This window comes from Oryzias latipes, chromosome 8 (genome assembly GCF_053564925.1).
Source record: "Oryzias latipes strain Hd-rR chromosome 8, Olatipes_Hd-rR_3.1".
NCBI classification, from domain to species: Eukaryota; Metazoa; Chordata; class Actinopteri; order Beloniformes; family Adrianichthyidae; genus Oryzias; species Oryzias latipes.
In genome coordinates this window covers 4,522,052-4,549,845 of record NC_136244.1, presented here as the reverse complement: position 1 = coordinate 4,549,845, position 27,794 = coordinate 4,522,052, and the positions used below count along the sequence as shown (strand labels likewise).

At 43.9% G+C, this 27,794-nt stretch overlaps 1 protein-coding gene across 2 annotated transcripts in view; it reads left to right on the top strand.

Annotated features, from left to right (window-relative positions):
* Positions 1–1,650: 1,650 nt before the first annotated feature.
* LOC101164562 (myosin-9) overlaps positions 1,651–27,794 on the top strand; it is a 33,823-nt gene continuing 7,679 nt past the window's right edge. Inside the window, exons 1-27 of one of the 2 annotated variants that reach the window (XM_004071835.5) lie at positions 1,651–1,961; positions 13,329–13,660; positions 15,203–15,359; positions 16,050–16,077; positions 16,162–16,255; positions 16,628–16,648; positions 19,007–19,099; positions 19,194–19,257; positions 20,242–20,340; positions 20,419–20,562; positions 20,647–20,742; positions 20,822–21,093; positions 21,172–21,345; positions 21,429–21,602; positions 21,682–21,796; positions 22,761–22,948; positions 24,754–24,875; positions 24,953–25,022; positions 25,096–25,256; positions 25,345–25,453; positions 25,542–25,673; positions 25,757–25,963; positions 26,041–26,178; positions 26,267–26,390; positions 26,467–26,638; positions 26,751–26,963; positions 27,612–27,756. In XM_004071835.5, the coding sequence (XP_004071883.1) occupies positions 13,334–13,660; positions 15,203–15,359; positions 16,050–16,077; positions 16,162–16,255; positions 16,628–16,648; positions 19,007–19,099; positions 19,194–19,257; positions 20,242–20,340; positions 20,419–20,562; positions 20,647–20,742; positions 20,822–21,093; positions 21,172–21,345; positions 21,429–21,602; positions 21,682–21,796; positions 22,761–22,948; positions 24,754–24,875; positions 24,953–25,022; positions 25,096–25,256; positions 25,345–25,453; positions 25,542–25,673; positions 25,757–25,963; positions 26,041–26,178; positions 26,267–26,390; positions 26,467–26,638; positions 26,751–26,963; positions 27,612–27,756 (3,639 nt within the window). In that variant the 5' untranslated portion in view covers positions 1,651–1,961; positions 13,329–13,333. The remainder of the gene's footprint in view (positions 1,962–13,328; positions 13,661–15,202; positions 15,360–16,049; positions 16,078–16,161; positions 16,256–16,627; positions 16,649–19,006; positions 19,100–19,193; positions 19,258–20,241; positions 20,341–20,418; positions 20,563–20,646; positions 20,743–20,821; positions 21,094–21,171; positions 21,346–21,428; positions 21,603–21,681; positions 21,797–22,760; positions 22,949–24,753; positions 24,876–24,952; positions 25,023–25,095; positions 25,257–25,344; positions 25,454–25,541; positions 25,674–25,756; positions 25,964–26,040; positions 26,179–26,266; positions 26,391–26,466; positions 26,639–26,750; positions 26,964–27,611; positions 27,757–27,794) is intronic. The other variant, XM_011478580.4, reaches the window with a different exon arrangement.

Here is a 27,794-nt window from a genome sequence, read left to right as displayed (position 1 = left end):
CGCAGAATCTCAGTTAAGTATTTAGGCTAAAAATAATATTTTCCTTGTGTTGCACTGTTCTGAGTACACAGTGGCTGTCATGCATTTTTCTGTTGTGGCTTTGATTCTGATTTTGCATACTTGTATTTGCTCATAGTACCTTCCCTTTGCAAATTCCAAGAGCACATTCACTGTGAAGAAAGTTGCAGAATTATTTGCTGGCTGCTTTCTTCTTTCTCATGAATCTGTTTTGCACCTGCGGCGATTCCCATGCTCCGCTGACATGTCTGATCGTGAATGCCGACTCACCGGTTTGGGTGACAAGGGTAAATCACGTAACTGTTTTGCTCTTTTTGCTCCAGGGGCAACCGTTTGAAAATGTAGGGAAAAGTTGTTTAAGAGGTAAATTATACCCTGTTCAGAGGAGGGAAACACAGGTGACAAGCTTAAATAACAAAAAGTGGCGTTGTTTAATCTCAAATTCCATTGCATTTGGCAATAACATGTTCAGCTTAAACATTAAATTAACTTTTAAATATGTGTGGAGTTGCTTTTGTGCCAAAAATATTACAATTTTATCAGTTATAATAATCCTTTTAGCAGTCCCACTCCAATTGAGTTATTGTAAAAGTGTTCCCAAGGCTCTTTTAGGATTATGCAGTTTTCAGCTAAAATCAAAACACCTGTGTCGTTTTTTATGACGTAGTTTCTGCAGAGCAACAGTTCATTAGAAAATTGGACTCCGAGGTTATGGGTGGGACTTTGCTGCAAAGTGAGTCGTCCCCACTTCCTATCATCCCTCTACTTACACTCTCTCCCCCTCACATCCCCAACACAACATTAGTGGTGCAACAAAAATGGCGAGCCACACTGGTCAAGCCTTACAATTCCGATCCAGATGTCAGCTCGGACGAGGAAAATAAAGACGTGCATAGATCTATTCAGCAGAAAAGAGCGGAGCAGGGAGCTTTTCTGCATCTCAACTACAAAATTTTCTAACAACATTTCATCGTCTGCCTCTGATTCACATTGTTTCATACATATAACTACTCAGAAACGTAATTTTGAACTTAATTGTCTCTATAAATGTCATCCATCAGGAGAAAAATGCTACAAGAACATGTTAAAAACACCAACAAACTCAAGTTTTAGTGGTTCCTTAAGTTAAAAACTATATTTTAAATCTGCTTTGGCCCTCTGGCCTTCTTTTCCCTTATATTTTTTTTGCTTTTTTAGACATGTGGTCCAAGTTAAAGTTATGATAAACACTGTTCTAACCCTTGTAAAATTGCTACCCCCTGCAAAACAGATTAGGGAAACGAGGAGGCATTGTGTGTGGAATTAAGTGTATCTTCTTGGCAGCCTTACAGCAGAAACAGGATCGAACAGCTGCTTGTTTTCAAAGCTCACAAAGGTCAGGCAAAACCATGCTGATGACACATGAAGGGAGACCCTGGAAAGTGCAGCCCATCCTGAGAGCGTCTGGTACTTATATGGTCATAAAAATCCCCAGCATGCACATACCACGCTCATTAAACACGGCTTTATCGGTATCCCTCCTCCACCCTCTCTCAGCGCTTTCTAGTTCGGTTTTTCTATTTGACCAATCACCGACGCGCTCACAAATCTGCAATTTGTAAACCCACACATGATTGGTTCAAAGTGAGTGGATAGATCTAGGGGCGATTCCTATTGGTGAGAATCGTGTGTGCGTGAAGGGCCGAACCCGCCTCGTTCAGGACCGCACCCGGGATCCTGCCTCCGGCTGAACGCGGACCAGTGAACAGTCAGCGGCAGAGGGAGGGCAAAAGGCACGGGGGGGAGAAAAAAAGAGAGGCTGACTGAAGCAGAGGGAGAGGAAGCGAGACCTGTACTTTAGCCTGAACACTGTGCAAAGCTGCTGTCGACAGAAGAAGTTTGACGAACGGCGCCGTTGACTTTTTAGCCTCCTTCCGAAAGGCCTTCTGCAACTAAAAAAGCAGGTAAGTCGAGCACTTTTTGAGCCACCCACGCTCAGCCCAACTCCCCTCCCGAGGGGGTCACGAAGAAGTCCGGTTGCCGCTTCGCTGCAGCAGAACCAGGAAGCGAAGCGGGGCTGCTAGTTACTCTGCTGCAACTTCAAGACCCGAGGGGGGAGGAGTGGGACCCAAACTGGTTTTACTCTGAATTCATTTCCATACTAACTACGTCAAAAATAAAGTGAGATGTTTTAAACACGGTGAGGAAACGTAAAACGTCGGCTTCTGTCGCGGCCGCTTAGCAGCTGGCGAGAAGCTAGAAAAGTGTCGTAGAGAGGCAGGAAGTGATTTGCCTGAATGAGCTGAAGGGAGGCCCGGGAAGAGTTTTCAGGGCAAATGCGCACGCGGAAGATTGAACCCGGACGGTCTGCGTCGACGGCGTGGTGTGTTTTAGCTCGCGGCTGAACTTTTTTCTGGCGTTTCGGCCGGAGACGGTCGCCGTGTGTGGCCGCTAAACATGTCTGACTGGCGGCAGCATGACGTCAGTGGTTTACCGGTGGACTTAGTGGTGGAGGGAGACAGCCGCCATCGGTGTTTTTCCACCTGTTCGTGATCACCACAACGTGTCATCTGCATATTTGCGCACCCTGACCAACATTAGAACCCGATCCACCAATCCTGAAGTCAAAGCAAAACATTGTATTACAAGTACAAGTCTTGACAGTGGATAAACTGTGATTTCTAAAATTTTAAGACACCCTTGAATCATTATTTTCCCCAAAAGAGGGTTACTTTTACACCTCTAAAAGTCTCTTCTAATTGATTGGGATCACCTGACAAAGGTAAAGCAGCAGTAAAATGACTGAAATAGTTACTTGAAAACAATCAAAGTACAAGTTAGATATCCAGTTTATTATTAAAGTATAAGTTTAAAAAATCAGTGGCCAATTGTAAGACTCTAAAACATCTCAATGATCTGAAATGATCATAAATCTTTTGTATGGTGGGCTGGGTAAGCACACAAAAGCTTAAACCACTCAAAAAGAAAAAAGCCTAATCCAATAAATACAAATAACTTAAAAAAACTTCATGCTAAGAAAAGTACCAAGTACTGTATTTTTATTTATTAGAAATTTACGTTAAAGCTATGATGCATTAAATGTACTTTTATGAGTAAACTTAATACAAATCAGTAACAAAAATAAAACTAAATGAATTTGACTCATCACTCACCTCATACATGCTGGACCTGAGGCCATGATAACGAAGCATCTATAATAGAAGCTGGCAGGAGCTCCAGCTGATAATTACAAGAATTTTTTCCCCTCCTAATTATAGTGCAGTTCACTGTTTCCACATGATCAAGACAACAGAAGCTGTCTGAGGCTTTTGATCCTTTCCAGGATCAACATCCAGCTAACTCCATTTAATAATGGGAGCCTAATCACACACCTTTTGATTTATAAGGGGTTTTATAGCCAGTCATGCTGATCCTGACCTATATTTTTGCAGAGCCGAAAATATTGGTTTTTGAGTTTAATTGCATTTCATTTTCTTTCTTTTTGTCAGTTAAGTTTTGCCTGGACAGGAAAAGCTAAATCGTTGCAGTTTCACCTTCTCATCATCGCTAATTGCTTCGTTTTAAGTGCAATTCTTTATCTGTTCAATTAGAGGATGGAATGTTACTTCTTTTACTTTGGAGTTTTATCTAGATCTTCCCGTGGGCCAAATGATTAAGACAATTTCAGGTAAGAAAAAGAAGAAACAAAAAAAGCCATAGTTCAGCTTTTAAAGAGCCCCAAAGCTGGCGTTCTGTCAGTTAAACCTGTTGACTTTGTCCAGCTTGTAAGGCGCCTCCACTGGAATGGGGTGCACTCTAAAAAGCCATACAGTTAAATGTCTGTGTGCTGCCAAGAAGCAATAAAAACACAGCATGAGCTGAATAATTTAAGCTATAGTACAATTTTAAAATAAATTCCTCTTCTTCTCCAAGTTGCCTGTAAATCCCTAAAGTTGCGCTGGATGAGATGCAGGCGGCGACATCCTGTTATTGCTTTTGAGTCACGTTGGTGAAATGAAATCTTGACGATGTGTTGTGAAATCTCAGTCTCAACAGCCTTAGTTGTTTGTTTTTTTTGCCAGTTTTGGTGCTGTTGTGGAGCCCCCCTGCCGAGATCACTGCATTCCCCTTTCCCTGCGTCAGCAATGTCCATATATGAAAACCCGCCCTCTGGGAGTTGAATGTACCGAAGCCTCGACAAAATGAAATGCAGACACCTTAAAACACAAACGGGGCGATTGGCCTGTGGCCGGTCAATTGTCTGGGAGGCTAGTTGCCCAAAAGAGTTACTCTGTAGATGTTTGGATTTCATTGGGGAGTTTTCAGGGCAGCGTGACACGGCTTGGTACATCACAATCCAAAGCAAGTCTTCTTGTTCTTTAAACAGATGTAGGATTTTTATTTTTTTGTCTTAGTTACTGTTTCATTGCTTCTGAACTTGGAATATAAGTGGGGGGGGGTCGAGTCAAATAATAAATCTAGCCGGAAAATCCTAAAACTTCTAGAGTTCAGAGCTGAAATGATTGATTATAAGGAAAATGTTTCTTCTGTCTAAATATAATCTAAAAATCTACAGACTACAGGGATTTAGTCACTTGAAAAGCAAGTCTATAAAACATCCAATTCTAAATGGAGGAACTTTGTGTAAACTTTAAAAATAAATAAATTTTAAATACAGTTTTATTTTGTAACATAATAGCAGGAACATGGACAATCCTTTAAAGCATACTGATTGTGAATTACCCTCAGGTTTCCCTCAACACTGCAGGCCATTAACACCCATTAGTTTCTTTTTAACTGATAATCCAGAAACCAGGCACTTTAGGTTACTTGTCATTGGGCAGCATTAGTGTTGGTGCTAAATAGTCATATTCAAAATACATTTTGGGTGTGAACATTTTGTCTCAGGTTGTAGAAACGCGCCAGATAGGAGTACAAACACCCTTTTCACAAACCGTTGGCACAAAGGGCCGATATGCTATTCCTAAGCCGTTCAGAGTAAACTATTTCCAAATATATAATATATTACCTTTGGAAAACTAAAGAACAATAATTTTGTATCAAATGAGTGTTTTATGCAGCTTACTTTCCAACCCAGTAGTAAGACGAGTTGATCTCCGAGGCTCCGCCTCTCGCTCCTTGTTGCAGCCCATTTCATGAGATCAACCTAGAGCCGGCCTCGGGAGCAAGTCTGCGTTTTGCCCACAAAAACAACATTCAATATGTTGTGCACATAAAAAGGAAAGTATTTTGCTGTTCACCGCTAGCTCCGTGGAGAAAGTGTGTTGCCCTGGGGGCGGTGCTGGCAGTGCAGACTCTTCCTGGAAGGGGCTGTGCCCCACTTTGTGACATCACAATGTGAGAACCAGCTCGTTTTCGTGGGTTGAGAGGGGCTGGTTCTCAGAGCTCAGGTTTTTAGATGAATACCCAGAAATGTGTGAATGGAGCAAAATACCACTTTGGGGTTGTTTTATTGTGAGGAATGAACAATTATAATACATTTAAAAGCTCAATGTTGATTTAGCATGATCTAGGGCCTTTAAAATAAACTCTGTTTGTTTGCATCAGTCAACTCAGGACGGCCATGATGGATGTTGTGGTTTGTCATATTAATGCTGGCCAGGAAAAAGTCTAGTTCTGTCAGTATGACCCAAATCTTTAACGCTATATTTATGTCAGTGAGTGCAAGATAGACAAATGTAAATAAGTGTGTTTGTCTAAAAAGGTCATGCAGTTTTTGTGAAGTCGTAGGGGGTTTTGTCATCGATTGGGACCAAATGACTGAGCTGTGAGCCAAATCGCTGCATCCTTTTACTGCTTATACATTACTCTCAAAACTGTTTAGTTGTGTAGTCTTATGTTCAAAGTTTAGACTGAAAACCATTCAGGTGGAGTCCTAAATGGAGCAGAAAAGTACTATGCCGTACGCATCAGTGCATCACAGCTGGTTGTCCATTTCCGGTTAGCAGCTGAGCACTGGTGCATAATCGGTATCAGACTTTATTTTGAACTTCTATTATGACGGGATTAATAAATTCAAGCCAGACTGGATTTATTCCCTTCAAAACAGGGCTGTGGGGGCAGAGCCCCTCTGCTACTTGTCCGTTACCCCAGGAAGTGTGAGATTAAGGGGTTGAACCCATCTTTTCTTTTTCCTGTGTGACTTTCATTTCTACTTCATGTTTCATAATTACCTGCATCGAGTCCAACGCTGTTGATTTCCATCTACCTTTTCTCCATGCAACTGCAGCTTTAAAAGAAAAGTTGTTGGAAAATTGACCATTTCTTTTTATTTCAGAATCTATGGCGAAAATTAGGGCACGGTATGAGGAAAACCTGCGAAATGCGATATTAGAGATTAATATTGCGATAACGTTATAATTTGCGGTATATAAACAAATAGCAATATAACCAAAAACATCATTTCATTGCAACAGTTTAAAAATTATACTTCAAATGACCCTCGTCGACATAGATGACAAACATCTAACATAATAGGCCTCCACCTGATTGGTCAACAACGTGAAGGCGTCCATCCGATTGGTCAAATGCATAAAGGGATTTATTTGATTCGTTAAATGCCTCAAGCTTGCCATTAAATTGTTTGAACACATTTAAGGTTTACGATTTATTGCGATTTTTGCCATCCTTTGCGATATGGATATTGCAGAGCTGGATATTGCGATAACGATAAATTTGCGGTATATTGTGCAGGCCTAGCGAAAATGTTTGTTTCAATGAGGAGTTTATTTAGCTTGGTTATAGTATGTGGCAACTACTCTCAGCAGTAAGCTAATTGGAAGTCCACACCCTTTTTACCACTTGAAAGGGTGCTACACAAAATCTGTCAAACGTTCAACATCGGGGACAACAGGCACCACATACTTTTATTGACACATCTGATTGGTCAGTTTATAACTTGACTAACTTGCATAAAGAGAAAATATAATGGAAAAATGTTGGATTAGCAAGAGCATGTTAAAAAAAAAAAGGTAACAGAGCAAGATTCTGACAATCATTTCATCATGTGTGTCTTTTGTCTCTGATTGCTCTTGGGCTTTCATAGTTCCCTTAGCTATTGTCCTTACAGGTTTTTAGTCTACAGCCTTTCTTTATTTTTTTCTTTTGGGAGCACATGTAAGGTTTCATTAAAGTCCAACAATTCCAGGAAATGATTCCTCTTTGGAGAAGACCACACAAAGAAAGTCCTCGTTGAGATTTCTAATCTCAGTAGAGACTTTGACCAAATCTGTTTGATTGCATTGTTCCAGTTGAATTGCACCCCTATCTGTTTTTGAGGCAAGGAAGCTACTGATTCCAGAAAACGATCACAGAAGTCTCGGCTTATCTTGTCTGTCAGCAACTCTGAGCTAAGAAAAAGACCAATCAGCTGCAGGTTAGGAGATCACCAGTAATGCTGAACACATCAGGCATTAGACTTTGTCCATGATGGGGTGTGTATGATCCACCACGTGTGAATCACTGAGGTTAGCGTGTATTTTAGAGATGGCAAAGGTCTTTAGCCGCAAACTAAATTTCCACAAAGAACCGTGAAGAAAGAAAGCCATTTTGTCTGTGGAGCTTCTGACAGCTTTTGCACCGCGACTCCGGACTAATCTGAATCATACTGCATACCACAAACCCTGGTCTTCAGGCTGACGTGTAGCTCTCACTAAATAAAGTTTGATTAGATGGTTGTTAAGGTAGAGAAACATTGCTAGCTATGAGGGAGTGGCTCAAGTGGAGATGATAACTTGTCACCTTTTTTTTTTTTTTTTAAAACGTGGGGGAAACCTACAAAGTAAACTTAAATTATTAGGAGTCTGGAGGCAAACAAGAGAAGACTAGAACATTTTTGTCGAATAAATTCTTTTTCTTGCAGAAGCGTTTTGCAGTTTTTTTCCTCTTGCGCTAAAAAAGATCCTGCTGACAAACAAAAATGTTTATCCTAACTCCTCTCAGCATTCTTTCGTTATGACTTGTGTAGCTATGGACTATCTCATTGTCACAATTGTTTATGCAAAGGCCAAATGTGTCCAGTTACTGTTCATCATAAAGCTCACTAGATTGTTTGGACAATTTTTTTTTCCTTTTTTTTTAATAATTGACATGAAATTGATCTCATTGGCCTCTAAGATGTTGATCTGTCTCTGACCTGGAAACTTATCTGAAAGTCATCAAAGTTGCAAATACAAGGAAATGCTGTCATAGTTGTGCTTGAAATGGAGTTCAACATGAAGAAGACATGGACTGCTGAGCGTGTGACCGAGGGTGGTGTTTAGTTGGAAAACTTGTTGGGAAAAACCAATACTTTTAGACGGGGTAGGGTTGGTTTTATTACAGATATTTTTGATATAAACTTCTGGTGTGCATGCATTTTTATAGGGACAAGCGGAACATATTTTCGGTGCTCTCTCCTAATGGTGCAGTTGCTGTCAAGCACAAAATTATAGGAAGCACTAGTAGTGCGTGTTTATATAAAAAAGGAAGCCGTTTAAAATCCCAGAAGTTAATGCAGCTCAGCATAGGTCACAGAGAAAAAACGCCACCTTTTCTCTTCCTTGGGATTCAGTAAGTTCCTCAAATGGTAAAATAGTTTCCTCACTTTGTAATTTCCTGTTTCCTTTTTGCTCCTTTCTTCGCCCCACCCTCCCACATTGGGAGTGAAGGGTGGAGGAGGAGTTGTGCGAGCCTGATGCCACCACAGCCCGTCTCTTCAGTCGGAGGGTGAGGGTGAAGAAAGAGGCAGTGAACCCAGAGTTTGTTGGGAGTTGAGAAGCTAAAGGTGTCAGCAGAAGACGATCAGATGTGGGTCATGTGATGGAGTGTCTTGTTGGTGTTACCAATGAAACAGCGCAACACAGCAGCTGTCTGCGTTTCTGCAGCCAGAGCAGGGCCTGAGTGCTTGTGGTTAAACTGTTTGGTCACCGTTTCTGGTTGTGAATGTATTGCTGAGAGAGTCTGAGGTGGAAAAGGTTTGGGTGCCCGAGTACAGGAGAACCTTCAGAGGTTGACCCATAATTTTAAAAGACCTATACCACGCAAAATCCTTTTTTTTTTTTTTAAACTTTCACGAGTATTACATTAGTTCATTCCGTATAAAATGAAACGCCAAAGCTGTATTTTCATCCGTGTACGCATCTCTGAATATTCCTTAAAAAACCTGCACTCTGAGCATTAGCTCCTCCCAACCCACGAAAATGACGTAGATAAGAACAGCCCCTTCCAGGAAGAGACTGCGCTGCCAGCTCCACTCCCGGGCTAACACGCACAACCACTTTCTCCACTGAGCTAGCAGTGTTTTGCAAAACCTCTTTCCTTTTATATGCACAAAATGCACATACATCTTTACAACAGTTTGGATGTTGTATGTTTTCGTGGGCGAAACGCAGACACTCTGCAGAGGATGGCGCTAGGTTGGCGTCATGAAATGGGCGGCACAAACGAGAAGTGAAAGGTGGTACCTCCGGGTTGGGAAAAAAACTCAGGAAAATTACTTATATTTAATTTTTAAAAATCTTTTGCGTGCCAAGTGTAATATATTATTACTTACATATTGATAGTGTTTTCTCTAAAAGGCTTAAGGCATGGTAAAGGCCCTTTGAACCACATTTCTAAGGGTGTGAGACGCCGTTCCTAAACGTATTTTAAAGTCTCACCTCAATACCTCCGTTTGTATCCAAATTATGGACTGTGGGATCTTGGTTTACAAAACCAGCCTCTGTACTATTTCTTGTTACCCGTTTTCTTTTGATTTTCATTTTTGACTTTTGATTTTTTTTTTTCTGTTGGCACAATTTTAACAATGCATTTTAATTAACACATAAATGTATAGTTTTTGTGACAATTTGCCTGAGGAAAGTCAGTGTTTTCCGGATTACAGCGGAATTAGGACAGATTTGGCCAGCAAGAGCTGTAAGGTGTGTTCCGCGGAAGAAAATGTTTTTCCACTTCTATATTGGATTTGATTTTAAATCAGCTTAGTGCCGTACTTTTAATTTGGTCTCGCCCCACATTCAGGTTGTATGAGCTGTATTTCTTCTCCTTCATGTTGCACCCTGAACACAAGTTGAATATTTACCCTGCAAGTCTACATGGATACATTTGATGTTGGCCTCAATTTGAACCATCCCCATTTTACAGTATCGCAGAAAAACACCAATGGGGGCTGTGTTATGTCAGACTCTCTCTGGGGAAGATCCTTGTTTAAGCAGTAGTCACATGTACCTGTATGGGGGGTTGACCCATTCGGTTGCTACTGATTTTTGGGTTGTTTGGGCCCATGGATGGTCATAGACAGAAGTGTCTTGTGGTTCCCTTTGGGTTCGTACGTCCACCTTTAAGGAACGTCATGAAAATGGGGCGTACCATTGTTGTGCATGTTGTAAGTGTATCGTGAAGTATTTGTAAGGATAATGGTGTATTGAGACTGGAAAAATCCTTTGTTTATGACGTACTGGTGTTGTACAGTGTCCTTGCGCTGCACTCTGGTGATTAGCTAGGAGCACGTTTTGGCAACAAATGGCACATGGAATTGGGTGTACAGGTGGGTAAGTGCCCGTAGGTTGCCTGTGGGATCTCCAAACGAACTACGCTCTAAATGTCTATTTTCCAAATCTCTATTAGCTACACAAAAGGAGTTTGTACTCTTAGAACTTCAACAGCACTAACGGCCTTACACAGTCCGCATGATTTGAGGGGGTTGGACTTAATAAAAAATCCTACGACACGCCTTCATCTCACCCAATTACATACCCTTGTAGGTTGTTCAAGTGTTCCCTATGATCTGTCGCCCACCCCCTGTAGAAAAAAATACACATGAACATTTTTGCCTTCCGTACTCCGAGCGGTCTACAACCTTTATTTTGTGCAGGTCACCTGTGTGCCCTTTACAGGTTTTTCCATTTTTCTGCTTTAAACCATGCTTTAAACCAGGTTTGCGTACATGTGTGAGTCACATCTGCACATGCAGCTATATAGTGGGAGGTTGGACTGTTTTTGGTGGTAAAACAACCACTGGACTGGCACAGCAGCTGTTCATGGGTGGCCTGTCCAAGTGTGAACATCTTGTGGGAAGCCAGTGTTGTTGCAGAAGGTTTTATCTTAAAGTCAACATCCACGCTGCGCTTTCACTGTGCAGCTTGAAACAAAAAAGGGCTGGGTTCTAAATCTGGCAGTCCATGATGACTCCCTTGTCCCTTCTCTGCTTTCTATATAGAACAGGGCTCGACGACCCAAAATATCTGGATTATTTTAGTCCTCATCCTGCTCTGGAGACTAGCTTGAAGTGTGCCACTGGATCATCTGTGTCAAGTGACGTTTTTGCCTTCTCCTGCTTGGTTTAATGGTTTGTTTTCATTTGCAGACTTTCGCTGCAGTTTTTATACTGATATCTCCACAGTCGGATGTTTTTTAAGCTGCAGAAACATCTGCCTCCTCGGTTTTACTTTGTCTAAGTCTGGCTGGCATGAAGGCCTTCCTGCTGAAAAGTTACAAGCATGATGTCAAGCAATGCAGGTGAATGTCAGCCACTGCGAGAAGAGGCTGAAGCCGTCTGTAAGACCAGCATGCTGAAGGATGGAAGCGGGGGGGGGGGGGGGGGGGTAGGATGAGCAAAAAGTAGGTCTGAGAGAGGCTGGTGGACAGAAATGTGTGGAATGTGTTTGGTGGCTTTCTCCTCCTGATAAAGGGTGAGCAGGGGAGGAATGTGGCCCTGAATGTGCTGGATAAACATAAGGAGGAAGAGGCCCGTCAGGACGGCCAGCAGAGCACCCTGGGAGGATAAAGAGGAAGCTTGAGCCGACTCCATTCGCCCTCGGCGTACTGCGGGGCGGGGTCGGAGGTCAAGCGATGAGTTTGGCGTCGAGGTTGTCGGGCGTCAGCTGGAGTGCAGCCTATTAGTCATGAAGAAAGTGCTTTTCTTTCTGATTCTCTTATCAAGTCGTTTAGCACTGGCTGATCAATACTACAAACCGTTTGCTCTCATAATGATTTACGGTCCGTATTTTCCTGCTTCGCATTCAGTCAGTTTTTCATGACTTTCTCCAGCTGGACCACATTCCAAAGTGAGCTTTCTTCCAAATCATTTTTAAATAAACACCAGCTCATCCCAAAACTCACTGCTGCTTTTTTATTGTTTTTTTTTCCAAATGTCTGTCTATGGAGAGCTGCTTTCCACCAGAGGTACAAAGGGTGTCCGTTTGTGAATCCATGAAGCCTGCAGCTCTGAAGTTTCTTTTAGGTTGATGGACACATTCATTTCACTGAAGCTCACTTTTTGTTTTGTTTTTTACAGCTGGTTTTACTGGTCGAGTCACTTCCTCCCTGAGCAGAAATTGCCTTACCCTCTAATGTTTATCAGCATATGGGTGTTTTGGATCTGCCTGTTTCTCCTGCCGTTGGCACTATTTCTGCAAACCTTAGCTGTGATCCTCCAAACTTCCTCAAACTAAAAGATTTTACTATGTATGACTTTGTGTGAAATGTCACCAGCAGCTTTTAGCTGTGCTAATTGGGTTTTCCTCTCATTTTATTGCTTTTTATGAAATGTGAGCAGATTTTGACCTGAAGAGATTCACGTCTTCTTCCAGCTTTTTAATTTGACACATATTTTTATTCTTTTCAAACCAACGCTTTATGAATATCAGATTTTGTCAGAATCAGAGGTGCTCTGAAATTCTGGCCATTCCTGTTTTTCTTATCGTGTGTCGATTTGAAAACAAAAGAAGGGAAAGTGCTGATGGGAAGTTTAACCTGCTGGGGAACCACAATAAATCTGGATCTGTTGGCTTTTTCTAATAGCTTCCTGCTCCACTGGCACTTAATGATTGACAACACGATGATTATAGATCCAATATTACCATTAAGGCACCACATCAAAGCCATGTTCTTACGACACTTTTGTCTACATCTCAACAAAACCAGACTTTATTAGAGATGATGTGGAGTTGGGGAATAAAAGCTGAATGTCCATCATCTGTGGTCAGATGTAGTTTCACATTAGATGTGCCGTCACAAAAGGCACGTCTGTGTCCAAAGCTTGTTTAAAAGTAAACTCTAAAAGAATGTATTTCCTGGTTTTTGGGGACTTTTCTCAGAGGAACCCCGAAGAAGAAGTCCATCAAACCTGCACTTCCTGTAAAGGTGTCTGACCTTCAGGTAGACGACGTTTGGAGTTTGACACGGCTCTGTTTGCAGAAGCTTTAGTTTAACTGAATCTTTGAAGAAATGTATGGAGTTCAGTTGGAAAACAAAAGGAAACGTTACTTTCTCTGACGTGTCATGTCTGATCCCCCCCCACTAACCACAATCCCTCTCTCTGGTTCAAACAGCAACCATGTCAGACGTGGACAAGTTTCTCTACGTGGACCGGAACATGGTCAACAACCCTCTGGCACAGGCGGACTGGGCCACCAAGAAGCTGGTATGGGTGCCCTCGGAGCGCCTGGGCTTCGAGCCCGGCTCCGTGAAAGAGGAGCACGGCGACGAGTGCGTGGTGGAGCTGGCGGACTCCGGCAAGAAGGTCAAGGTGAACAAGGACGACATCCAGAAGATGAACCCGCCCAAGTTCAGCAAGGTGGAGGACATGGCCGAGCTCACCTGCCTGAACGAGGCGTCCGTCCTGCACAACCTGAAGGAGAGATACTACTCAGGCCTCATCTACGTGAGTGTCGACGCAAACCACATGTTCACGCTGAAGTATGACCCACTGATGCATTAACGTCTCCAACCTGATTACTCTGTTAGGCCCCATTGTTTTAGAACAAACCACAGCCACCAAACGTGGAGTTTATTAAACCACTCATGGCATAAAAATGTCCCCCCCACACACACACATTGACCACATGCTGCTGTACTTTTTTGTTTGTCTTCTGTCTTTCTGTTTGGAATTTTAAGGTAAACAGGAAGCTGCAGGGAACAATGCGGCCCAGATTCAGGGAGAAGCAGCAGAATGAGCTGCAGAAAGAGGCACCAGGGTCCGGTTTTTGCAGAAATAGGCATGGAATGTAAATGATGCTGTAACCTTCATTAGAGCCGCTATAATGAGTCGTATCTATCTCCATTTTGGGCCCTGGGAGTGATTCAGGCTCTTTGATTCTGGGGCTGTGACCTGGTCATGTCAACAAAAGCCTGCTTCCCTCCGGAGAACCGGGCTGTGGATCGTTTTAAGACCTCTATGTTCTGTAATCTCCAAATTGACCATCTCTGGAGGGGGGGGTTAGAGGGAGAGGCTGCCACAGATTTTAGGAGGGGAAAAAAAGTGCTTGAAGCCTGAATAAAGGGTTAAGTTTGCTTTACGCAAAGGCAGAACGTAAGAATTTGGATGTTGGTTTTAGAGGAGAGATAATTCATTGGGAGTCTGAGGCGTGACTCGATCAGCCCGGAGAGCATTTGTGCTTTTGTAATGTCAGTCAGTAATCAGTTTAAAGTAGAATTATGGGTGGGGCTGAATTGCATAACGCTAAGGAGAGGAGGCATTGGAAAAGTTACTTTACTGACTCCTAACAGGATCTTTATTTTATTATTATTATTTTTTATAAAAGCGCCACTCCGATCATCTGTAGGTCTATTTTCCAGTGGTCTTTTAATTATAATTTTGCTGTTTTTTAGCCTAAATAAAAAAAAACGTGTTGTTTTCTAGGATATAGTTTCTGCAGAGCAGCAGGAGTTCATTGGAATTTCACCTTTGAGTTTTGGGTGGGACAGTTGGCGCGGAGTAATCCTGCCCCCGCTTCCCGTTATCCACCTGTTAAAGTGCCTTCCCGTTATCTTACAGCCCCTCACACCCACAACCTAACGTTACTGGTGCAACAAAAATGGCGAGCAATAGTGGCGCTATCCTGCCGTACAGTTTAGATCCAGATTGCAGCTCTGACCTAGAAGACCTGGCTGCAGACATCAACGTTCAGAACCGGAAGTCCTTGACCGGTTCTGAACTTGGGAAGGTGGATTTGATCCGTTTTAAGCTTTAATAGAAGTTTTTCTAGAATTCTGAATGCTTTTGGGTTTGTTTAGGTTAAGTTGTATCATTTCCGCTTCTGGCCAGTGATGTCAGGCGCCATCTTGTCTGTAGCCAGGTCCCTCTCTGTCCCTCTCAAAAAATGCCACAAGAACATCTTAAAAACCTCATTCTCTTTGAACAGTTCTTTAGATAAATCCACTAAGGGAGTAAAGTGAACCTTTCAAACCGTCTCTTGCGTTGCAGACGTACTCTGGCCTCTTCTGTGTGGTCATCAACCCCTACAAGAACCTCCCCATCTACTCGGAGGAGATCGTTGAAATGTACAAGGGCAAGAAGAGACATGAAATGCCGCCTCACATCTACGCGATCACAGACACGGCCTACAGGAGCATGATGCAGGGTGAGTCCACCGCCGCTTGGAACGCCGGGGATCCTGCAGGAGCCACGTGAAAATATGAATTTAGTTCATTTTCGCATGCACGCCGAAGGAATTTAGGCCCCCCCTTACAGGGTAAAATACGAGTCCCTAGGAAGTTCTTTTATTAAAAGAAGAAGCAGCACAGAGATGTAAATATTACGGTTCTCAAGAGAAGAGCTGGAAGTTTCCATCATAGCTTTCTCAGAGGTGGATTCAATCTCACAAATTGGATGCATTTACCCTCAAGAGGCCTCTGAATTGTTGGTTTTTGTGTGGCTTTACATCGATAAATAAAAACACATCTAGACTAAAGTAAAGTTTTTGTGTTTTTAATTCCTTTTTATTTTGCTCTCTAATCACTTGATGAATTTGTTTTCTGAAAGTCTGTTGTAAATCTAAAAAAAGACACGAGGCATTAGCGGGAATTGTGCAGCCGCAGCTGCTTCCCTCATTGCTTTTCTTGCTGCTAAAAGGTTGAAGGAGGCAATGGGGTAATTAGCCATTTACTTAGCTGTAACTTTGTTACAGTCACAGGAAGGCGGGTGCTGATTTCCTGTCTGTGGCTGCTGTATTTCCTGCCTTAAAGGCGGCGGCTGCTTGATAACACACTTAACCTGCAGAAGAGTTTTAAGAAGTTTTATCATTTATGTTTTATTTATTTTTCTCTTTCAGATCGTGAAGACCAGTCCATTCTTTGCACGTGAGTTGCACAGAAGCGTCTTCCCTCCGCTGACCCCGTTTCCCCTCTTGTGGATTCATTCCTCACATGTGCTTTTTCACGCAGAGGTGAGTCTGGGGCTGGAAAGACCGAGAACACCAAGAAGGTCATCCAGTATCTGGCTCATGTGGCCTCTTCTCACAAGACCAAGAAAGATCAGGTCAGTCCTGCTTCTTATCTGCATTACTTTCACTTTTTATCATTCAAGCCCTGGATCACACTCCACTGTGCAACTTTTAAAAGTCTATTTTACTCCTTTCCTTAAAAGTGTAATTGTGAAAATGTATCCATGGACAAGGAAGGAACTTGATTTCCCTTAAGCAGCATGTTTTATTAATGTAAAAAAAGACTCTAGTAAAGAACTAGAGGAAAACGGAGCAGCCGTCAGGTGCTGAGAAGCGGCAGATTCCAGGTTGGAAGGCTTTTGTGCTGGTGTTCGCTGGTGCATCATGTCAGACGGTGCCGCAGAAACCCAAAGAACAACCCGCATCCCGTTTTTAAGGTTGTTGTATTCTCTCTTTCCCATCAACAGAGCAGCTCGATCCTGTCACATGTGAGTGCACCCTTCCCCTTCATCCCCTCCTCATCCCTCAGCTCTCTTGGCTTCCTTTCCCTCTTCTCCTCCTTCGCTCTAAAGCTCTGCTGTCGGAGGCGCTTTGTTTTCAGGGAGCAGAGGACTCGCCTTTGGGGAGCAGGGCGGATGTTTGCAGTCCAGCAGGGGCAGCCAGTTGTATTCCTGTTAAACATTTTTAAAAAAAATTCAGCCAGACAATAGTAGGAAAAGAGGGGCCAGCATTAAAGGTTGGGTTGGATGGGGGTTTCATTTTCATGAAAGTGGTTCTGTCTGGCTTAATTTTTCTTTCTGTTTACTGCGACTGTTGTGCGATCATTTCGGTCCAAACCTGCTTTTGGCTTGTTTATCGTGTAGCTTTCATGTCTAAGAACACGCCCCCCCCTGCTGCAGCTTTACACGCGTTTTTACTTTGGAAGAGGTCACGCAAGTTCAGACATGTATAGAGGGGGAAGTGGGGATGTCGTAACCTTGGGTTTCCGTGGAGCTTTTTCTCCTCCGGGTGACAGGCAGAAGGTTTTTGAGGGTTTCTGGGTATTTGTGGTCACTGTTTGGGCACTAACTTGAGGTTTCCGTTGGGTGTGTTGTGTGCGTTGCTTGTGTTTGTAAATGTGAGTGTTCTCTGTTTGTATCATCAACTGAAAATGCACCATGAGAAGATAAAACATAGATGCGTGTTTATGTCTTTTAAAGGTACCTTTAGCCACGTTCACACTGAACCCGATTCGCGCATCAGGGGCGTCCAATATTAAATTAATGTACAGACGCAACTGGAGGTCTTGCTGTTTTTAGCGTCGGGCGCGGCGTTCTAGCTGGGTGTCAAATATCAGAACTTTACTGCTGTCATGCAATTCAATTTTTTGTGCTGTTGTTTAATCATGACCAGCAATTAATTCATCTGTTTTTAATGAAACCTAATAATTGCTGCCTCATTTTGAGGTATTTTCATTTAAATTTGTGTCCTTGTGGCATAGTAAAAGATCACATTACAACTGAAAAAGTGGCTTTATTAATTTTTTTTTTTTACTAAAACAGACTTCCGATCTTTTCCTTTACACGAGCAAGGGGGATTTTTAGGGGAATTAAGGGAAAAACACAAGAACAGAACATCCAGAGGTCCAGAGTCTTTCATTTAACACATGAAAACAGTCGCTAATCCTTTCTGAGCGATCCTAAAAGTATTTACCAAAAACTACTTATTATACCATAATACATATTTGGACATACCACATTCCACAGTTTACCGCCCCCCCATTAATTTATGAAAACGAACAGCACGCCGGGCTTTATCCCTTACATAACAGTGAGTTGTGGCGTTGTTTTGTGTTGGTTCTACAAAGTCGCACATTGGCGACGTCACGGCAGTGATGCGCCGCGTGCCGCGTACATCGAGAGCTGCAGAGAGAGCGATGTAAGACGCTTTCAGCAGAGTTCAAATCAAACCCCTGTGCAGGTAAACGGTCGGACCTTTGTTTTTTAAATTTGACAATAGTCATGGATTAAAAATTAGATTAACGCGAATAAATACAAATAAGCTAAATTGTCTGTAAGTAATTAATTGTGATTAACTCGATTAGCTTGACACTCCCGCTGAACTTTGGCGAAGAATTCGTGTTACGTCCACCAATCATGAACGGGCAGTGGGTGTTGATGTTGCCGTCGGCGTAGGGAGTCTAAAACCAACACGGAAGAGAATCTGATCAAAGTCCTCCTGGACTTTGATATTTATATTTCTGATGAATAGAGACGATGGAACAAAGTTCCTCTAATTTGATTCTTATTCTTGTTTTTTCTTCTCCGGACTAATGCGGGACAGCAAGTCATCAAAGTGGCTCACAGAGATGGAAGTTCAGCTGAAAGCGTCCATTTTCAAATGCAGCTTCTGCAGTAGTTGGTGAAGCTCGCCGTACTTTGATAGTCTCTGATGTCATGAACCCAAACATGGAGACGGGAGAACAGATGTTGTTATAGAGCTCTTCTAAATAAATAATAAACCGGATCTCTCAACATCACCCGTGTCTTCCAGGCTTTGTAAATGAGATATACAGTCAATGCTTTAATAGAGCGATGAGGCTGAAAACCTTTAACATTAGCTCCGCCCACGTGCCTCTGGAGCGTCAGGTTTATGGACATTTTCGGACAAGCATCCAGCAATGTGACGCACGTCAAAAGAGAGGGGGGGGACCCGAGTTTGATGCGCTAATCGCGTTGGGTGTGATCGCAGCATTCAAGCTTTTATCTTTACACGGAACGAATCAGTAGAATGTAAACGTTTTTGCAGAGTTTCCTCTTCCTGTGGGCGCTTGACCTGCAAATGAAAATGTTTGTGGTTTTCAACAGGGGGAGTTGGAGAAGCAGCTGCTGCAGGCTAACCCCATCCTGGAAGCCTTCGGAAACGCCAAGACCATCAAGAACGACAACTCCTCCAGATTTGTACGAGTCGCTGCGACCGTCACACCCGCAGCCTTCTCTTTGTTTGATCAGAGCCTCCCTTTAAAGGCTCTCTTTGTTTTTCTTCTCTGTTTAGGGAAAGTTCATCAGAATCAACTTTGATGTCAACGGCTACATCGTTGGTGCCAACATTGAAACTTGTATCCTCACCACTGAGGGCTTCGTCATGTCCTGCAGTAGTCCAGATGGTTTTTTGCAATTCCTCTGTCCTGCTGCCAAACATTTCACCCTCGCCACAAACTCAAACCCGCCAAAATGTGCCCACGCCTCGTACCCGGCAAGAAGGACTTTTTGACATGGCGAACAAATCAACCCCCCTCCCCAAAAAAATAGATGACATCATAGCGAGAGAAACCGTCTAAAGAATCAAATCTCTCATGGGGTTCCACAGAAAACATTTCAAAACCCACTAATGAAACCTAGACTCATGGTCAGTGATATCCAAAGCAAGTTTTAAATTATTATGGGATGGCCACAGGATCTACGGCTTGGCGGCCATCCGGTTGCAAAGTAAGAATTTCCACAATTTTTATTTTTTTCCTGCAATAAAGAAAACTTTCGTTTGAGCGATCGTAACAAGAATTTCCCCCTTTAGGCCACCAGTTTAAGTCTGCAAAGTTTAGTTGACCTTTGACCTCGAGAAGAGGCAGCCATCTTAAACTTTTACAAAAATGTCACCTTTGAATTCCAACCCCTAACCACTAAAAAACGATATAGTGCAGCATTATAAAATATGATGACATCGATTTCACGTTTAGTGAAAGTTAAAATCTAATTGTTTTGTTGTTTGGGACGATTATTTATGAGTCCACTGTCTTCTGAAAATAAGAATGTTAATGATGTAATAAAAAATGCATTTAAAAACATATTTTTGGCAAAAATTGCTCTAACGCAATGCATTGTGGTCTATATTCACTGTCCTAGTGAGCATCGATGCACACTGGATTTTTACTGAGACTTCTAGGAAATTTCTAGGGCTCTGGTCAGGAGGGGTCAGCAGGGGCGGGGCAAGTAGTGCCGGCAGGCCTCAGAATGCCGCCTGTGGCTTTGATTGGGCTCCTTCCGAGGACGACTTCTTTCTGCTGCTCACAGAAAACCGTTTCCCTGACAGTCTTGACCTCCAGACTTGTTGGAGAAGTCTCGTGCCATCCGTCAGGCCAAAGAGGAGAGGACCTTCCACATTTTCTACTACCTGCTGACGGGAGCAGGAGACAAGCTGCGGAGTAAGCGGCCTGCTGACTGATCCACAGAGTTCCCCTGCGTCTTCCCTCTTAACATTTGACCTTTTCCACTCATTTTAGAGGAACTCCTCCTTGAGAACTACAACAACTACAGATTCCTCTCCAATGGGAACGTCACGATTCCAGGCCAGCAGGACAAGGATCTGTTCAATGAGACCATGGATGCCTTCAAGATCATGAGTATTCCAGAGGAGGAGCAGATCGGTGAGGGAACCCATGATCCGGCTTTCTGTGGCTGTGGTTTCTGTGGCGTAGCCTCAGAATGAGACTGGTGCTGTTCTTCCGCAGGCATGCTGAAGGTGGTGGCCTCCGTTCTGCAGCTGGGGAACATGAGCTTCAAAAAGGAGCGCCACACTGACCAGGCCTCCATGCCCGACAACACAGGTGCTCCGGGACGCCGCAGACATCTTTGCTTTTTGGTTATTGTTCTGCGAGGTTTTAACGTCTGGGTGTTTTTACACAGCTGCACAGAAGGTGTCCCACCTGATGGGCATGAACGTGACGGACTTCACCAGGGCCATCCTCTCCCCCAGGATCAAAGTGGGCAGAGACTACGTCCAGAAGGCTCAGACTCAGGAGCAGGCCGAGTTTGCAGTGGAAGCTCTGGCTAAAGCCACGTACGAGAGGATGTTCCGCTGGCTCGTCATGCGGATCAACAAAGCTCTCGACAAGACCAAAAGACAAGGAGCCTCCTTCATCGGCATCCTGGACATTGCTGGCTTTGAGATCTTTGAGGTAAACCTGGAACAAGCTCACAAACTATCAATCAGAACCTGCAGAAGTCTTGACTGCTTTCTTCTCTTCTCTCCTCAGCTGAACTCGTTCGAGCAGCTGTGCATCAACTACACCAACGAGAAGCTGCAGCAGCTCTTCAACCACACCATGTTCATCCTGGAGCAGGAGGAGTACCAGAGGGAGGGCATCGAGTGGAGCTTCATCGACTTCGGCCTGGACCTGCAGCCCTGCATCGAGCTCATCGAGAAGCCGGTGAGCTGGATCTCCTCCGCAAACTTCACCTGTTGCACTTGCTGACGGTTAATTGGTCAACCTCCAAAAACTGTCTTGTCCAGGCCAGTCCACCGGGTATCCTGGCTCTGCTGGATGAGGAGTGCTGGTTCCCAAAAGCAACAGACAAGAGCTTTGTGGAGAAAGTGTTCCAGGAGCAGGGCACACACCCCAAGTTCTTCAAACCCAAAAAGCTGAAGGATGACGCCGATTTCTCCATCTTTCATTATGCTGGGAAGGTAAACGCGGTCCGATCTGTCTCAAACGGTTCTGTCGTGAAGAAGTGGTGAACAGCCGTCTTAATGGCTCCTGCTTCAGGTGGACTACAAAGCCGACGAGTGGTTGATGAAGAACATGGACCCTCTGAACGACAACGTGACAACGCTGCTCAACCAGTCCACCGACAAGTTTGTGTCCGAGCTCTGGAAGGACGGTGAGTCCGGCAGTGGAGGCACGAGTCCCTGCCCCAATGTGTGTTTCTCGTTGACTCTTTGTTTCACGTTTCCTTCTCTTCTCTTTTACCGTCTGGTGTATTGCTCCTCCGTTTTTACCTTCTTTCAAACCCCAACTGCGGTCTGTCCCTGTCACGCCCCGTTTCTGTCTCCATGTTTGTCTCGCCGGCTCCCAGAGATACAGAGTTGTCAGAGAGCGTATTTTTATCAGCGTTTTCCTATTCTGCATTCAGATTCAGGTGAAAAGGTTTCTTTTTCTTTCTCCCGGTGACTTCCATCCACTTATTTCCATCTGTTATGTCTCCAACCCCAGATGTCTTGGATTTCTCTGAAACAAAAATGTAAACGTGCTTTAACCAGTCTTTAACCAGCCTTTTGAACCGTGAAAGCCTTCAGTCCTCCTTTCAGTTCTTTCATTAAACTCTCCTTTTCTCCCTCTGTGCGATAGTGTTGTTTGGGGCCCCCTGGTGTTGGTCATGGGTACTGCAACAATGCAGAAATGGGTATATACTGCATGGGTTTGGTTTGTTGTTGTCACTGCAAGCACCGAACTGTCACCTTGCTGGCACACATACATACCTGAGCCCATCATTGCACTTACGTTTCACTCCCAGCGACAGCTAAGGATGACAGGTGGCTCTCTTCACTGCATTGAAGACATACTTGTGTGTGTGTTTGGTTCTGGTGTGTTCTCTCTCCACATTTCACTAGCTTCTTGTGTTGCCCTTCACATTGGCTTAGTGATTTCTGTGGTGTTTCACTCAACCCCTTCCTCTGGCCTGGTGTGTCTTGATTTTGTATTTATTTATTTTTTTAACTAGGAGGTCTGGAGATGATCCTTCATCCTTACTTTTCTTGTGCATTGTGATCTGTGCTCGGCCAAATTCTCCTCGCTGTCAGATGAACCTCCTCTGACTTTGTTCCCCCCTCTCTCCTGCCGTCCAGTCGATCGCATCGTGGGCCTGGATAAGGTGTCCGGCATGTCCGAGATGCCCGGCGCCTTTAAGACCCGGAAGGGTATGTTCCGGACGGTGGGTCAGCTCTACAAGGAGCAGCTGTCCAAGCTGATGGCCACGCTGAGGAACACCAACCCCAACTTTGTCCGCTGCATCATCCCCAACCATGAAAAGAAGGTACATGCGAATTCTCTCCAGTCTGCAGGATTTGAAGATCGTTTTTAAACACTTTTCACCCTCTGCGACCCCCTCCAGCAGGGTGTCTACAGATCAGTCTTAAATTTAATTAAACTAAAACAAGGCCTTAAAAAGATTAGATTGTCTTAAATTCTGGTGAATTCATTTGATGTTCAACACATTCCTGTCACTGAAAAGAAAATGTTTCCAGGATGCACAGTGTCACAACGTTAGCCTCATTTAGCTAAAGATCGTGGGTGTGGGGTGTGCAAATTCATGGAGAAATGACTTTTAGTGGCTAAAACAGTCATTAGAAATCCTCTTGGAACAATCTAAACTTGTAACCATGTGGATCCCTGTGATCAAATTACTTTTGTAGAGAAAAAAGCGTCAGACTTTGTTTTGTTTCTGGTTTTTTTCTTTGTACAACCTTAAATTAGATGTTAAATGCTCTTAAAAATCCCCAAATAAACATCTGTAGGTCCGTAGAACCCTGTCTAGGCTTACATTTACTAAAACATTTATTTATGTCTCTCTATTTGCACAGATTTTGAGTAAAAATCCCATCTGAATTATAATCCAAACTGTGTGACCTCTGTGGATCTAATCTGGTGTTGCAGATTGAAAATAACCACGACTTGCTTCCCGAATGAGAAAACGTCGGTTGTAGTTTAGCCATTCCAACTATCTGGCAACCTTAGATTTGATTTTCCGAAAGTAAATGTTCATTTCTGTTGTATCAGTTCTGAAGATATTTTCTTAAGTTAGAGAAGATTTAAACTTTAAAAATGTATTAATTTCATGTCTTAGAAAAAAAAAAGATTTTTCAATCAATAGACTAATTTAGCAAATCCTAATGAGGTAAATTTTGCATTATATATTAGATAGTTCATATTTTCTTAAGGAGAAAACAGTGATTCACTACACAAACACACTCTCTACCCGGAAGTCACTTTTCAAATTCCACTATAAGCCGCTGAAAAACAGGGATTTCAGGATTGTTCAGTGTTGTTCTGCAAGTCGGTACAGCGACTGTCAACGCTATGAAGTCATTATAGTTACTTTTTCTCGATCAAAACCGTCTTTGACTTCATCAAAGTCTTTGAGGATCTATTTTGATCAAATGTAAATAAAAAATGTAAATGGATGTAAAATGTGTCCAAATGAACTGGAAATTACAAACGGAGGTTCTCATTCATGTGTCGTCGTCTTGAAGTTTAGTCATTTCAGCTGGACTTAAAATCTTCTTTGAAACTTTTTGCCGCTCAGCCGGTTACTCAACTTCTGGAAATTACCTGTTCAAATTTCTTTATGTAAAAAATAGAATTTCTTTCATTTTCGATTCATCCAAATGTTTAACCTGGAAAGACGTGACTACATTTCTGTAGAAGCAGATACATTTAGGATAGTTGTGTTTTTAAAAACTATTTCAATGCTAATATCGCTTGAAGTCTTTGCAGTCTTGCTAAATTTTTTCCACAGTGCAATTTGCGTGTTTTTTAAGCAGCGTTTGGCGTTCTGCCTCCTGATTGGCTAGAAACCTTGTCAATCAGTCTCCTCTGTACAGATTTGTGCATCTCTCCAGATCGACATAAATCTTCCATCTTTGAGCAGATTTTTTCTTTCTATATCAATGGACTAAGAAAAGGGCTCTAGATACTGGAGAGAGAAAAAACGTTTCCTTTTCTGTGAAGGTCACATGAGGTTAAATGGTTTAAGTAGTTCTCCGGATAAATTGGGCTTTTCTAATAACCTCTCATTGCTCCTGTTTAAGCTTCATATCTATGCGTTTTATGACTTTTCAGGCCGGCAAACTGGAACCACATCTGGTTCTGGACCAGCTGAGGTGTAACGGTGTTCTGGAGGGCATCCGTATCTGCAGACAGGGATTCCCCAACCGCATCGTCTTCCAGGAGTTCAGGCAGAGGTAACAGATGGGACAGAGTGGCTCTGCTCTCTGTTCCCCGTGCTGGATCTGACCCACCTTCCTGCCTTTCATCTTAGGTATGAAATCCTCACCCCCAACGCCATCCCCAAGGGATTCATGGACGGAAAGCAGGCCTGTGTGCTCATGGTGGGTCTGCTGCAGACGTTCTCTCCTGCATCTGCACTGACCGTCCGACTGAACTTCCCGTTTATCCTGCTAGATCAAAAGTCTGGAGCTGGATCCGAACCTGTACCGCATCGGGCAGAGCAAAGTCTTCTTCAGAGCTGGAGTTCTGGCTCATCTGGAAGAAGAGCGGGACATGAAGATCACAGACATCATCATCAGCTTCCAGGCTTGGTGCCGAGGCCACGTGGCCCGCAAGTAAGACCTTCATTCCATGTTGGGCACCATGTTTGTTTTTGTTTTTTTAGCAGAATGAAAAAAACAATCATCTGTCTTTGCTTGACAGGGCGTTTGCAAAGAGACAGCAGCAGCTGACTGCGATGAAGGTGATCCAGAGGAACTGTGCTGCTTACCTTAAACTCAGGAACTGGCAGTGGTGGAGGCTCTTCACTAAGGTGAGCATCTGCTGATCATCTTAACCTGCTGAGCTCTCGTTTCAAACCTGCCTTTCTAACTAAACCCTTGTACCGTCTCGGCTTTCAGGTGAAGCCTCTGCTGCAGGTCAGCAGACAGGAAGAGGAGATGCAGGCCAAGGATGAAGAGCTCAACAAGATTAAGGAGAAGCAGTTGTATGCTGAGGAGCAGCTGCTGGAAATGGAGCAAAAACACCAGCAGGTACAGATGTTCGGGGAGGGGATTCCAGGTGGGGTGCGGTCGATCGTGAGCACGCGCTCACCGCCAGGTGTGTTTGTTTCTAGCTGAATGCCGAGAAGATGGCTCTTCAGGAGCAGCTGCAGGCCGAGACGGAGCTCTGCGCTGAGGCGGAGGAGATGAGGGCTCGTTTGGCTGCCAAGAAGCAGGAGCTGGAGGAGATCCTTCACGACCTGGAGGCCCGCGTGGAGGAGGAAGAGGAGCGCGCTTCCCAACTGGCAACGGAAAGGAAGAAAATGCAGCAGAACATCACCGTAAGCAGAAAACCAGACGCCGTCCGCATGTCAAACATTTCTGCGCGTCTGAGCCCTGCACATCTGTCTCCACACAGGACCTGGAGCAGCAGCTGGACGAGGAAGAGGCGGCCAGGCAGAAGCTCCAGCTGGAGAAGGTCACTCTGGAAGCCAAGATGAAGAAGATTGAAGAGGAGGTCATGGTTTTAGATGACCAGAACAACAAACTCCTCAAGGTTAGGATCAATGGCCTCTAAGCTTCTGAAGAATTTGGATGTAAGTTAATTATTTATCAAAATCTTTTTATTTTTCTTGTAAATGCAGGAGAAGAAGTTGATGGAGGAGAGGATCTCTGAGTTCACCACCAACCTGGCAGAGGAGGAGGAGAAATCCAAGAGCTTGCAGAAACTCAAGACGAAGCACGAGGCCATGATCACAGACCTGGAAGGTCGGGAAGAAAAGCAAATCCAGAAGGTTCTGTCCTGTGGATTCCACTTCCTTCTTCATCGTTTTTCTCTTTTTAGACCGACTGCGCCGGGAGGAGAAGCAGAGGCAGGAGCTGGAGAAAAACCGCCGCAAGCTGGAGGGCGACTTCACTGAGACCCACGATCAGATCGCTGAGCTGCAGGCTCAGATCGCCGAGCTCCGCGCCCAGCTCGCCAAGAAGGAGGAGGAGCTCCAGGCAGCTCTGGCCAGGTGTGTCCGCGCTCCAAACATTCAGAGACGTCAACTCTGATAGGAGGCTCTTAAGTTGGAGCATTTGGAAAACATTTCGCATCAAATATGAAGAATCTGTCCTGTCCTAAAGGATCGAGGAGGAAGCCGCGCAGAAGAACATGGCTCAGAAGAAGATCCGGGAGTTGGAGGCCCAGCTCTCTGAACTGCAGGAGGATCTGGAGCTGGAGAAGCAGGCCCGCGCCAAAGCAGAGAAGCACCGCAGAGACCTGGGAGAGGAGCTGGAGGCCCTGAAGACCGAGCTGGAGGACACGCTGGACACAACCGCAGCTCAGCAGGAGCTCAGGTGAAGATCTGACTTGACTTGTATTAGGCGAACGGAACTAGGCGCATCAAACGAGACAATAGAGTCGGATACAAGTCCGTCGGTCAGACTTGAAGAACTGCTTTTGCAGTTACTCTAGAACCTGTTTGTAACGCGCTACACGTTAGCGTGTTCACCAAACCTGTAACTCTGCAACATGTAAAAAAAAAAAACAGACTGCTGCCGCTAAAACCAGTGTTACCGTGACGACGCTAACTCCACGTGTTGTCAAAGCGCCGTGCACCTCTGGAAAAACGCAACCAGAAATGAGCCACATGGAAGGCACTCCGGATCGTAAGACGCACTGGCATTGTTTGGAAAAAATGGAAAGCTTTTAGGTTCACCTCATAGTGTGGAAAATGCAGTAATTTAGGCTTTTGGACACAAATTTAAGACTCGATTCAGTTCATATTAAATTTAGGACTTTCTTTTGTTTTCCATTAAAAACTGGCTTTTCGTTCTTAAAGTAAATTTAACACATTTGTGTTGATTGAAATGAACAATTTTGTTCAGTTAGATTTTTCTTTTTCGGGAAATGTCTTCTCTTTTTGATCTAAACCTTTCTATGTGCATCATCACATTCTGTTCTCGTTGCTCATGCCACCGCGCTCTTCCTCATTGTTCCTCCAGGACCAAACGTGAAACCGAGGTGGCCCAGCTGAAGAAGACTCTGGAAGACGAAGCCAAGGTCCACGAGCAGCAGCTGGCAGAGCTGCGGCAGAAGCACGGTCAGGCCTTCGATGAGCTCAACGAGCAGCTGGAACAGGCCAAGAGGGTTCGACTCGCACAAACTCACGTTTACTCTATAAAAGT